The 12,485-nt window shown below is 43.6% G+C and overlaps 1 protein-coding gene across 1 annotated transcript; it reads right to left on the bottom strand.

Annotated features, from left to right (window-relative positions):
* Positions 1 to 4,849: 4,849 nt before the first annotated feature.
* Positions 4,850 to 10,836, bottom strand: spice1 (spindle and centriole associated protein 1). The gene is made up of 18 exons (XM_047568802.1): positions 10,702 to 10,836; positions 10,408 to 10,503; positions 9,465 to 9,512; positions 9,193 to 9,333; positions 9,008 to 9,110; positions 8,792 to 8,910; positions 8,615 to 8,703; positions 8,395 to 8,528; positions 8,147 to 8,272; positions 7,787 to 8,058; positions 7,473 to 7,604; positions 7,265 to 7,391; positions 7,051 to 7,164; positions 6,556 to 6,962; positions 6,074 to 6,260; positions 5,248 to 5,326; positions 5,095 to 5,158; positions 4,850 to 5,013 (listed from the first exon to the last, which is right to left on the bottom strand). The coding sequence occupies exons 2-18, from the start codon at positions 10,501 to 10,503 to the stop codon at positions 4,957 to 4,959; spliced, it is 2,295 nt and encodes a 764-aa protein (XP_047424758.1). The 5' UTR covers positions 10,702 to 10,836; the 3' UTR covers positions 4,850 to 4,956.
* Between the last annotated feature and the right edge of the window lie 1,649 nt (positions 10,837 to 12,485).

Raw genomic sequence — 12,485 nt, 5'->3', positions numbered from 1 at the left:
TCAAAACATCCAAAACAACGGCGTCGAAAAACGGGAGAAAAAAGGCGCAGGGAGGGAAAGAAAGGGAGATGAAGTCACTTGATAATAATGACAATTAAATGGCCGTAATTATAAACAGCAGGGGGACTCATTTGTCTTAGAGGCAGACTGCTAAGTGAACAAACAACAACATATTTGTTTGTTTAGAGATGTACAGCAAAGACATATGGAAAGAATTGGACTTGTTTCACTCCCGACAAAGAGTCTACTTTCTTATTTCGCTCGCCTCTCTCTCTCTCTGTCTCTCTCATCGTTTGTAACCCAACTTTTCTCCTTCTCCACAACAGCAGACGTTGTTCAGACTCTGCGGAAACTGTGTGTATTTGTCTGTCAGGTTGCCTGTTTCAGGTCATAGTGCCTGCAGAAACCATTTGCATGTTTCATGTTTGGCAACCAGAAACAGCCCAAACCTTAACTAAAGAAAACAAACCGTGCAGATTTTTTTTTTTTTTTTTTTTCTGTGTGTGTGTGTGTGCGTAAGTGAGAGTGGCAGGGCATGCTGAGGTAGATTAATACCGGCGCGCAGAGAGGCGGGGGGTGGGGTGGGGTGGGGTGGGGGGTTCATCCATTCATGGCTGACTGATGTGCGTCTCAAATTGATTTATGAAAACGGCCCTTAATCAATTATGTGTGGAGAAAGAGGGAGAGAAGGAGAAAGGGAGAGAAGAAGAAAGAGAAGATGTGGGAGGAAGAGGGGGGGTTGGAGTGGGAAATAAAGGGGATCGAGAGGATGAGTGGGGGGGGGGAGAGGTGGTGAGTGTGTGAATGATGCTGCTCTGCTGAGGAATGTGTCTAATGGACGTCAGTTTGTGCCACAGGTGTCCGGCCATGGTGGATGTGATGGTTTGTGTGCAGCCATCAGCTCCTCAGGGAATCATCTGCATCCTCATCTATTATCTATTCAAAAAAATTTGTAAAGGATTTGTAGCACAAAAAAATAAAAAATAAAAAATGGTGGGTGTACACAGACTCCAGTGGAAGCAGTAAAGGTTGTACTTGTGCGGTTTTTGTTGTAATAATGGGCCAGTTTTGGATCAAGCGGAGGGGGGGAGTAGAGTAGAGTGAAGCTGCAGTTGTTTAAAAAGCCCTTCCCCTGCCTTGCCCCATTGTGCCTGAGACAGGGGTGTGTGGGGGGAAGTGGGGGGTCACGCTGAGAGCTCGTTTCTCCTGCCTGTCAGAACTCTATCTGGGATCCAGCCGGAACTAATCAACTCCAATAGGCCTCCCCGTTACCCAGGGTGCAATGGGCCACGGGCCGGGGGCTGTGCCGGTGGGAAACACAGAGGAGGAGATGGTTGAGGAACCCACCCTCCTCCAGTCCACCGGGCCCACCACCACCACCACCACCACCACCGCCCCCAGCACATGCAAACACTCCATACTCCACCGGGCCGTGCAGCAACGCACACACACAACACTCCCACTGTTTCACACTGAAGCAATAATAAACACTTGCAATAATATTTTCACAGCAAGCAATAGCCTGCTTCAGATCAGAAACTCGCGCAGCTGTGGACCGCAGTCCCACGCACATGGGCACCCACTCACACACACGCACACGCACACACCAAGCAGATGCTGAAACTCAAGGTGAGTACATATGTAGAATTAATTCAGCAAATAGCTTCTACACATGTGTCAAGACAACTGAAAGTGAAAGCATCATAGCGCACAGCTGTATAACTCCCTTTCTTTTAAAAATATTCACTGTTACCGGTATAGGATGCGTGGTTTTGGTGTTTTTTGATTAGTAAAGTAAGATATTAGGGGTAAATTTTCATCTTATGCTCTTCAAGGTTTAGCAGCACATTAATATTGCCCTCTGGTGGCATGATAGCGACACTGCAACATTAAATTAATAATAAAAGGATAAAAACTATTTCTTTTAACTTTTATAAATACCAAAAAAATAAAAAACTTTTATTATGACTTTTATTACAGACAAATAAAAGAATACCTTAACAATTTAATAATAAATCTCTTTTGTTACAAATCAAGGAAAATAAAGTGCTAAAAACATTTTGTACGGATAAAATATTTCCCGAGCGCTTTCAGACTCTATCAAAGTCAACAGTGTGTGCACAAGCTTTAGCGTGTGTGTGTTTTTCTGAGTGTCTTCAGCCTCCTTCACCGAGGTGAAGTGGGGGCAGATTTAAATGAGTTAAGAAAACGACCCCCTCTTCACAGCCCCGATGCCCCCCCCTCGCCTCTGTTCATGCGTCGTGGGTTCAGCGTGCTCTGGGCTCGTCGCACAAAACTGGAAAAAAAAAAAAAAACTCCTCTAATTAACATCAGTTGAGCTCTCTGCACTATAACCTGCAGGATGCATGTGTGAATATAAGTGTGTGAGGAGTAAAAGGAGGTGTGTTGAGAAAGTTGTGTGTGTGTGTGTAGGTGGTGGTGGTCACATGGGAACTTTTGCGAAGGCCTGGAGGTGGAGGAAGGGGCATTGAGGAGCACTGGGATGGGGTTAATCCCCATTCACCCCGTCCTTCACTTAGCCAGGCCGGGCACAATAAACCCTCCCCGCCTCTCCCCGGGTCTCCGCTGTGACCCCTGACCCCACGTTTACGGCCGCCGTCCTCGGCGCCTTTATGCCTCCATCCTGTTATTATCTGCCATATTTACTCCTTTTGATTTCCCTGCTGGCCACCGCTGTCACCCACACAGCTCTCCCGGCTCAAGTGCTCTCCTTCCTCCTGCAGCGTCACCCTCAAAACCTTTAAACCAAAAGCAAACACTACCTGAGGAGTAGCTTACGGCCACTTGTCTGTGACTTTTTGATTCAAGCTACGTGAAGCGGGATCCATTCAGAGCAGCAGCAGCTGAGTGGAGGAAGTGGAAGAGGCCCTGCTCACGATTAACTATCAAATAAGGCCAAAAAACACACAACCTGAGGCTCAATTAAAAAAAAAAAAAATAAAATACATGACTTTTTTTTGACAAACAAACACCATGATCTAGGTGAAGAGATTACGGCAGAGTCTCGAAACTGATTCATAGCTACGTCCGTAGGAGACGCAGCCCGTCCGTCCACAGTACAAGGTAAGTACATCGTCTGCACTCGTCTTAACAAAAACATCCTGTGAAAGTTTTGCACCACAGCTCATATATCGTGTAGACGCCGGGGGGATTTCAGCTTAGAGGGGAAAAAAAAAAAATTTTCTTTATGTGTCCAGGGATTTATTTCTGATGGCTAAATATGATATCATATTTATCAGTCTGCTGGCGTAAGGTTTGATCACAGCTGGAAACGGAAAAAAATGCACAAAAAAACACTCAGAGTTAATGAGCGATGTGATGGATTCGATGGAATTTTGAATTCCCTCCCTAAAAGAGGAGAAACTGAATTAAATCTGGCAAACTTTTACAGACCGTTCAGTTGAAAACACATGTTATCCGCCAGAAATTTATGACTGGCTGGTCGTAATCGATGGTTTAGGGAATAACGCTGATTATCTCATTATCACGGCATCTGACAATAAGACGGTAAGTGAACGTGTGGTGGGAAAAAGACCAAAAAGAACTGCAGCTCTCGTGGGGTGTCGCTGGTCTGCAGGGGTCCGGACATTAAACGTCACAGACCAGTAGCAATGGCAAGGAGGCCAAGGTGGTACATAGGGTAACATTCACACAAATACACATGCACATGAGAGCATTAGTATTACTCACTTCACTGGTTACTCTAAGTCTCCCTCAACTTGCTTAGTTTCTACAGGAAAGAAGTAGTTACGCAGTTAATTATAAAACCATGTTAGAATTAATGGTAAGGAAATAAGTAATTAATAAATGATGAAAATGTCATTATCAAAGAGTTATTTCCACTTCATTGTTACCCCTCATAAGGGACCAGTTCACTGCTGCGTGACTCCAGGTTGCCATCTTCTGACCTTTGACTGAAAGTGCACGTTTTCATACAAAATCCAGTGCGTACAAAAAAAGGTAAGGTAAGAATACTTTTTTTTTTTAATGTAGGGAGCATGTGTGGGGGCATATTAGATAAGAAAAAAAAATGTAATGTGTTGTACATATATTTTGAGGACATATCTCACAGAAGAAAGCTGAGAAGTCTTATTGATGTCACCAAATCACAGCGAAACCACAAGGAAACCGCGCTACTGAGTCACACGACGTCTGAAAGAGCAAAGAGACACGAGATATTACAAAGCAAATAAAAATAAAGGAAAGGAAAGGAAATGCTGGTGCACACACGCATACTTGAAGCCACAGAGGAGACGTCGTTTTCTCCTTCCTCCTCTTTCACTCCGACTTTTCCTTCATGGCTTCCCCGCACGCAAATTCCATCGGCTTCTGAAAAAATGCTACAAATCAAACGCAATCAAACAGAGACGAAATTATATCGAACGTGGTTCAAAGGCGGGGGAATAACTAAACCAAACCGCAGCCTCAGAAGCACACAGACAGACGGTCTGACCACACTTGATTGGGACATTAATGTGCATCAACTTGATTAGGTGAAGAGTTTAAGTGAACGGTCCAGCGCGCATTACAAACTGCACCTCCACCACAGAGAGTGAGACAGACGAGGGGAAAATGAATAAATCGCAATTAAGACGTCACGACGCGTTAGGATGAATAAAAACAGGAGCTCTGAATATTAAAATGTATCTGTGTGGTTTCACCCATCGGCCGTTATATAAGGTTGATTAAAGACGCACAGGGAGTGAGTGAGTTTGTTTTGTTTGTGGATTTAGGGTAAAAAATTCCACTAAACGTGAGTCAAAGACCTTTGGTTCATAACCAGCGATGCTTTAAGATGGCATGAGGGAAAGACACAGACATTGAGAAGAATCTTTTAAAAACACTTTAATTTAAAAAAACAAAAACAAAGGTACATGTAACAGACTAAAAACACAACTTTTAATTGAAGGTTTGTTCGGGTTCTTCTTCCTCCTGTCATCTGACGTGAGCGGATAAGGAAAACCATCCGTCTCGCTCCCTCTGCTTGTCCATCTATTCATAACAAAAGACCAGTTTAAATCTTTACAGCGTGGTCACATCTGAGTAAACACTTTATAGCTGGTGTGTGTTTACCTGTGTTCTCCCATCCCTGCTTCCTCCTCCAGAACTGTGAGAAGACACATCTGAACCTGCATATCTACAACACAGAAATGTAACAGTCAAATCTAATGGACAAAGTGGGAGATTTACGAATTATGTTCTGCGTAGTGACACTGTGTTACTCACCGTCTCTCACAACCAGCGCTATGGGGCCGAGGCTCCTGTTCAGGCAGCAGCATCGACTCTTCCCAGCTTCCTCCTCCAGCTGTAAATTCAATTATTATATATTACATATATTATGTACCAGGTGATACCAGATTCTCAAATCAAAATGTCGATACTTTCGATACTTCAGTCATTCATGGTAATGTAGTAACACAGTGGAAACTAAACTATTGAGTTGTGGCAACACAACAAACCACTACAGAGAATACGAGGAGGACAGAATACGAGAGCACAGAGTCAGAATCAAGATGCAAGTTTTCATTTTTATAGTAGTTCTTAATAATTAAATTATTTATTTTAATGGTCTTATTATTTTAATTATGCCCGTTTTTTGTGTTTGAAGCAGCATTTTCACATATTTTGTATGATTGTTTCCTCTGTTTGTTGTTTCTTTTATGGCATTAGCTCGGCTATATAGTAAATAAGGCCACTATCTCAATATATTTCAGAGTTTAAGACAAATAAATAAATTGATGTGTCACATTCTGTATGAAGCTATGATTTGAAATACACTCATTTTTTTAGGTTTATCAGACACATTAAGGTGTATATGCACAAATATCTTTATTGGATGAGTATCTCCGACACCAACCGGGATTTTACTCAGTATCAGATCGGAAATCAGTGGTATCGAACATCACTATCGTGCTATTCAGAGTTAGTCAAGACAAGAACCAAAACAATGGTAATGACATAATGAATGATATTAGTAACGATAATAATAAAATAATACAATAATGATTCAACTATTTTTAACTATTACAATCACCACTGATTCCTACTGTACCTGCTGTGTTCGGGCTGAAGGCAGACGGAGGGATGGGGGAGACAGAGGGGGAGACTTTGACTGAAATACTTTGCTTCTGCTGCTCAATGAGGTTCAGCAGTCGACCCCTGGCTGCTGCGCTCTGCCTGTTCAGCTCCAGGAGGCGCTGCTCCACACTGTTTGGACTGGGGGTGTCAGAGGACGCTACCTGTGAAGGAAAACAGACTTTTGAATGTGGGTCACGTCTTGTAGAAGTGAATACCGGAGCAGCCTGATGGTTCAGTGCAGCCCTGTTTACACTATGACTCAGTAGTTAAGATACCAACGAGTTACTAGGGTGACTAGGAATCAGGGGTTTGTTGATTATGTCAAATTTAATTTTTTATTTTTTTTTGCAGGAGGGGGAGGAGATGAAGTGCACATTTTAAGATAATGTTACCAGAGGAACCTTTATTGTTTTTGAGTTTAGTTGCACGCATCAGCACGATCAGAGGTTTTCTCACCTGCTGAGTTGGCTGCTCTTTTTCAGGGGGCTGGGTTTGCTGGCTCCGTCTGCCTGCGCTGCCTGACACAGTCATCTGTCTTTCTCCAGGACCCTGAGGAGTGACTCTCCCCGCGCCGCTGGAACCCGACCTCCTCCGCTCGACGCCGATGCTATCGAGCGACCCTCCGACCCCCGAGCCGAGGCCCCGAACCTGGCTGAGCTGAGCCTTGATCAGCTCGTTCTGTCTGCTCAGCTGTGCTATCTCAGCCAACATTGCATCTGGGGTCAGCGATAGCAAGGAGGAGGAGGAGGAGGAGGAGGAGGGAGGCAGCGTGGTGAGGGGCAGACTGTTGAGACTAGCGGATGAGTCATGAGCCTGGACGTGATCATAGGAATGTAGGATATCTACAGAGGGAGGATGAGGCGCTGTGGAAGGAAAGACAACATTACAGTCTTACAAAATGAGAACACACCACAGAAAATAATGCATATCAGTTTATTGGGAGATTGTTACCAGGGCTTTGTTGCCAGTTGTCTCTCTGTCGAGGCGGGGAGAGCAGGACAGCGGGGGAAACGGGAACGTGTGTTTGCTCTGGAAGTCGCTTAGCAACAGGTGCAAACTGGCAACCTGCACGTCAGTAAATCACCGTAAAGTAAACCAACTATTTATCAGTCATCGCAAGTCTAAAATATCCATGTATGGACTAAAACACACAGCGCGCACGAACCTGCAGCGTTGACGTCGGAGTCTGCTGATGGGTGAACGTGGTCTCCCAGTGGACCGAGTCCTCCCATCACCAACACGACCGTGTCCAACTTCTGCTCCAGTTCCTCCGTCCGCTTCTGCAGCCTCGTCTGAGAAGTAACAACACGGTTACACAGAGAAGACTTAACTATTTGAAACACGTTTTATCTATAACCTGAGCTCCGTCTCACCTGCAGGGTACCGGCCTTTTCTCTCAGAGTCATTGTTTCAGCGGTCAGAGCATCAATGAGCCCCCGCTGCTCTCTCAGCTCGTCCTCTAATCTTCTCCTCTCCGCAGCCTCCTTCTCAGCCTCCTCTTCGTTCTAGGAAAATGCAGACACAGTCGACTTAAAGAGAAGGACTGGAATAAACACAGTGTCTCATAGAAAAATAATACTTAGCTTAAAAAGGCTCAATTTTTCAAAAAGCCAGAACATATGGCTGTGACAAAATAAAATGAGTGGAAGTTAAACACCGTGTCACGCTCTGTAAAGCATGTTTGTACCTTTTTAATCAGGTGAACTAATCGTCCGAGAGTGGAGACCAAGGCGACAGAGAATCCAGTGAGGCCTTGTTTTCGGTGCTGCTTTGAACTTTCTGCTGATTCTGGTGCTGCGTCAGGACACAGAGCATCCAGATCTGCCTCCACCTGACCCAGCATGGTCTGCAGCAGGCCCAGACTGGACTGGTCTCCACTCAGAGAGGCAAAAGAGGAGCCGTCCAGCCCTGCACTCTGGGAAAAACACTTCCTGGTCCTGTTGCGACTGCTGATCCTTCCTGAGAAACACGCAGAAGAAGAATAAATAAATTTAATTTAACACTGAGTGTTTCATTTTCAATAAACTCCGTCCGTTTTAGATGCTACCTGACTGGCTGAGAGGCAGGTCAGGATTCAGGACTTGAGAGACCAGAACCGGGGTTTCTTCTTTGTCTTCCTCTGACCGATTCTGTTTGGACTGAACACGCTGCACAGCCACTGTGGCATTGAGAGCTGAAACGAGGCAGGATAAGTTTATATTTAGACATCAGGTAAATCACACACTGTTGAATGTGAGTCCTTAAATACATGAAATAAATAAACTAAAGCTCCTCAGAATGTCTGTGTAGTCGTACCTGCTTGGTCTGGGGCTCTGTTCGATGTGCAGGGGGTCACAGGAACGTCTCCCTGATGATAGCTGGCAGGATGGACGTTCTCTTTCTGTATCACTCTCCCCCGAGTCTGAGCCTTCATTTTACGTACATTGCTCCTGCGAAAGAAAACGTTATGACTCCTGTACTGTAGTAGTGACAGCTACATCCGTTTGACTGTGGCAGTGGGTGCAGAGATTAATACCTTCGTATTACATGATCATCTAAACTGCCAGAGGGGTCGACATCTTTGTGTCTGCGGTCGTCTCCTGAAGCTTCCAGTTCATTAAGAGCCTAAAATGAACCATTTACAGACACATTAATGCCAATAATAGTCATAACGTACAGGATTTAATAGTGACTATGTCGCTAACACACTCACCTCCTGGTCCATCATAGACTGGCTGAGCAGAGACAGATGAGTTGGAGGATCTGGTCTCTGGAGAACAGGTAGTTCTGAGTCAGAGTCACAGTTTGGTGCTGCAGTCACACTCGGATGACCTGCGAAAAAGACAGAACGTTAACGGTTCTGAAAAGGGAAATAACAGGACAGATGCCTAATCTTCCATAGTGTCTTTTTCCAAAAAAGTGGTGCTACCAGTCTGTCTGCGTGGGGCATCTCCGAACAAGTCCTTGACCACAGCCATGGCTCTGTCAGAGCGGGCGAGCACATCCTGCAGCAGCAGCTGATCAGAGAAAACCTACAGGAACAAGTAGCCGTGCTTAACTCAAACTAACATCTAACATCAAGTCATCATAGAAGACCCTAAGAAGCACACACACCTCCCTGATGATGCTGAGGCTCGCCTTGTCCAGGGGTGGAGGGCTAAACGCATGTCTGAGACGGCGCTTCAAGGCCTTTTCTTTCAGCTCCCACTGAGCTGCCGCCTTGTTGTGGGACTTGTGGATCTCATGTCGATGACTCTGAAGCAGAACAGTCAGACCAGGATTACTGCATGTGACTCGGGAGTTACATTCACTTTCATTATAAATACATCAAGCAGTATCCGTGTTTCAGTGTGTAAACCCCGCTGGGTGAGAACTGATCATCTTACCAGCTCTGCAGCCGTCAGCTTGTGCACAGAGAGGTCGTTGACAGTGCTCTGAAATCAAATCAATCAGTGGTTAGAGTTTAGCAAGAACGTTTAAATATATATACATATTAAAAAAAACATATGAAATTGTAATATAAGGTTTAATTCAGACAAAAGTAAAGACATTATATTTGGCCCTTAGCAACTTGTCTGCAGATTCATTGTCCAATCATATAGTTATCCCGTTTACTTTGAGGAATAGAGACTATCCTCCAACTACCAGTACTTCAACAAACAGTAGAGAAGAAATACACAATAAATTTAACAGTTGTAATTGCAGACCTCAGGGCCTTAAGAAACCCACTAATCAGTGAGGCTAACCAGGAATAAACGGCTTAAATTTGAGCAATGGAAGAAGGTCATGTGGTCTGATGAATCCAGATTTGCCCCGTTCCAGAGAGAAAAGACATCAGGGTAAGAAGAGAGGCAGATGGAGTGATGCCCCCATCATATCTAGTGTCTACTGTACAAGCCTGTGGGGGCAGTGCTATGATCTGGGGTTGCTGCAGTTGCTCGGGTCTCGGTTCAATGACATTATGCTCAAAGAATGATGTCAGCTGACTACTTGAAAATACTGAATGACCTGGTTGTTCCATCAATGGATTACAGGCATATTACAAGAGGATTCATTGCAGCATGAAGACACATGAGACACATGGATTGACCAACATGGAGTCAAGACCTGAACCCCATTAAGAATCTCTGCAGTGGTCAGACTCTCCCATCATCAATACAGGATCTTGGTGAAAAATGAATGCAACACTGGGTGGAAATTAATGCTATGACATTGCTGAAGCTTCTTCCAAAGCTAAAGGTGAACCAGTAAAATGTTAGTGTGTGTGACCTTTCTTTGTCCAGGCAGTGTGTTGATATTATATTAAGAGCTCAGTTAGTGAGTACTCACCACCCACTCTCTTTTGGGAGCTGCTGCTTTCTTGGGGCGAACAGACCTTTTCACTTTGTTCTGCTGGTGAGGACGCCCCACTCTCACAAACGACATCTGCTCACAGACAGTAAGAACATATTATTCCATGCTTTGTCTTTCGGTGTGAGGCTTTTAAAAAAAAAGAATATTATCCAGATATGTCCATTGAAAACTAAGCTAGCTGCCGACTCTGGCTTAAAGTTTGACTCTCAGCAGCTAGCTAAACTCAAATGTACGGCGTTGTTTTACTTAAAACCCTGAAATAAAACTTACTTTCGCGATGCGAAGCCACGTTGAGCAGCACAAGTGTTATTCAATACGTTTATATATATATACAGAGAGAGATATATAGACATATAATTGTCAGCCAAAGACTGGCGACGTTGTACAGTTTGAAAACGTCCAGTTCCGTTTGTTGTTTGTCGCCACTTCCTGTTCTGTTGCCCCGGATACCGCGTCACAGTGGAGCATGATGGGAAATGAAGTACTGTTGAGCAAACTAGCTAGCTAGCAAGATAGATAGATAGATAGATAGATAGATAGATAGATAGATAGATAGATAGATAGATAGATAGACTTTTTTGTTTGTTTCGCTACCTAAAAAACTACCTACCTAAAAAACAAGCGTTAAGTTACATGTGTGTTAGTTTTTTTGTTACAAATTTTTCAAGTTTTTGAAGTGATAATGTGAAAAGCTTTGTTGGTGAGTCTGTAGCTGCCTAAGGTTTCACTGAGGGTCAGAATTATTATTATTATTATTATTATTATTATTATTATTATTATTATTATTATTATTATCTAATCAGCAGCCTAAATGTGATGGAGCTTGAGAGAAAAAAATAATCTTTCTCCTCATCTCTGCACGCCTCTCTATCTGTCTCTGTGTCTTATGACACTGTCTCACAGCGGGGACCCACAGGCCATGGCAAAGGACAGGGTGGACATCAGGAGGCTGCAACTATTGCTCATTGGACAGCCGGTGTGCGGTGAGTCAACTCACATCTCCTCGTCCAGTCACAAACACTTCCATTGGATGGAAACAGACTCTTTATCTTTTCGCGCTGCACAGTGATATCAGCATTCAAACAGAAAACACCACATAGATTTCATACAAGAAGTATCTGACACATTAGTAAAGAACTGTATTGATCCCTGGGCCTAAAGACCCCCTGCAAAGTGGTATAATATGTGAATATGAAATACTTTTAATTCTATTGTAAATATTGCACAAATTAAAATTTTCAGTATCTGTGTTATTGTATTGTAAAGGCTGGTCTGTTGTAAGTTGGTATTTTCACTCCCCTTGTCGCCTCTCGTCCATTAGAGCGTTGTCTACTTGAATCTGCTGCATGAACAGTCATGAAGGTTTATTTTTTGTATTCATTATACAGACAAATGAACTCTTTGGGTGTTTTATAGCGAGCATTATACTTCAGTCCTTATTTTGGATGGATTTTAATGTCGAGTCTATTGATATCAGCTATTTACAACTTTTTATTTCATTTTTTTTTTTTTTTAATGTTTTCTGATGTTTCTAGTGTAATACATAACCTTGCTGTATAGATGCTCTGCCTTGAAGCAGCTGTACCTAGGAGGGAAATGGTGCTGCGTTCAAGGGTTAGGTTGCGTGAGTAAAAATAACTTACAACAAGTTATATTAGCAATAACTAATCAAGCTTCTCATTATGGACCAAATTGCCCCCCAAAAATAACTGAAATCTCGATTATGAATCAAACTAAAGCATTATCTTTCTCTGGCGCACACTTATTTGTGATCTTGGGCATTGTATTTAGTGGTGATGGCAGATCCAGTGGCAACACCACTAGATGGAGATATCGCCACTTGAATCCTTGTGGGTGCAGGGGTCCCTGCAGACAAACTATCAGATGTCAGTCTTAACTGCTCTTCACCATCACTGAGTGAGAGGTTTATTCAGCAAAAGTTCAGGATGCACTAAATTCAACCCTGTTGCAAATGCCCCGAGCAAGCCCTGATAAAGAATGATGACAGAAACTTCATCAAGTCTCCAACGATCTCTACCCGGAAACAACGGACC

This window comes from Mugil cephalus, chromosome 18 (genome assembly GCF_022458985.1).
Source record: "Mugil cephalus isolate CIBA_MC_2020 chromosome 18, CIBA_Mcephalus_1.1, whole genome shotgun sequence".
Taxonomy (NCBI): Eukaryota; Metazoa; Chordata; class Actinopteri; order Mugiliformes; family Mugilidae; genus Mugil; species Mugil cephalus.
Note: the sequence above shows the minus strand (reverse complement) of the source record. Positions and strands in the feature narration are given on the sequence as shown.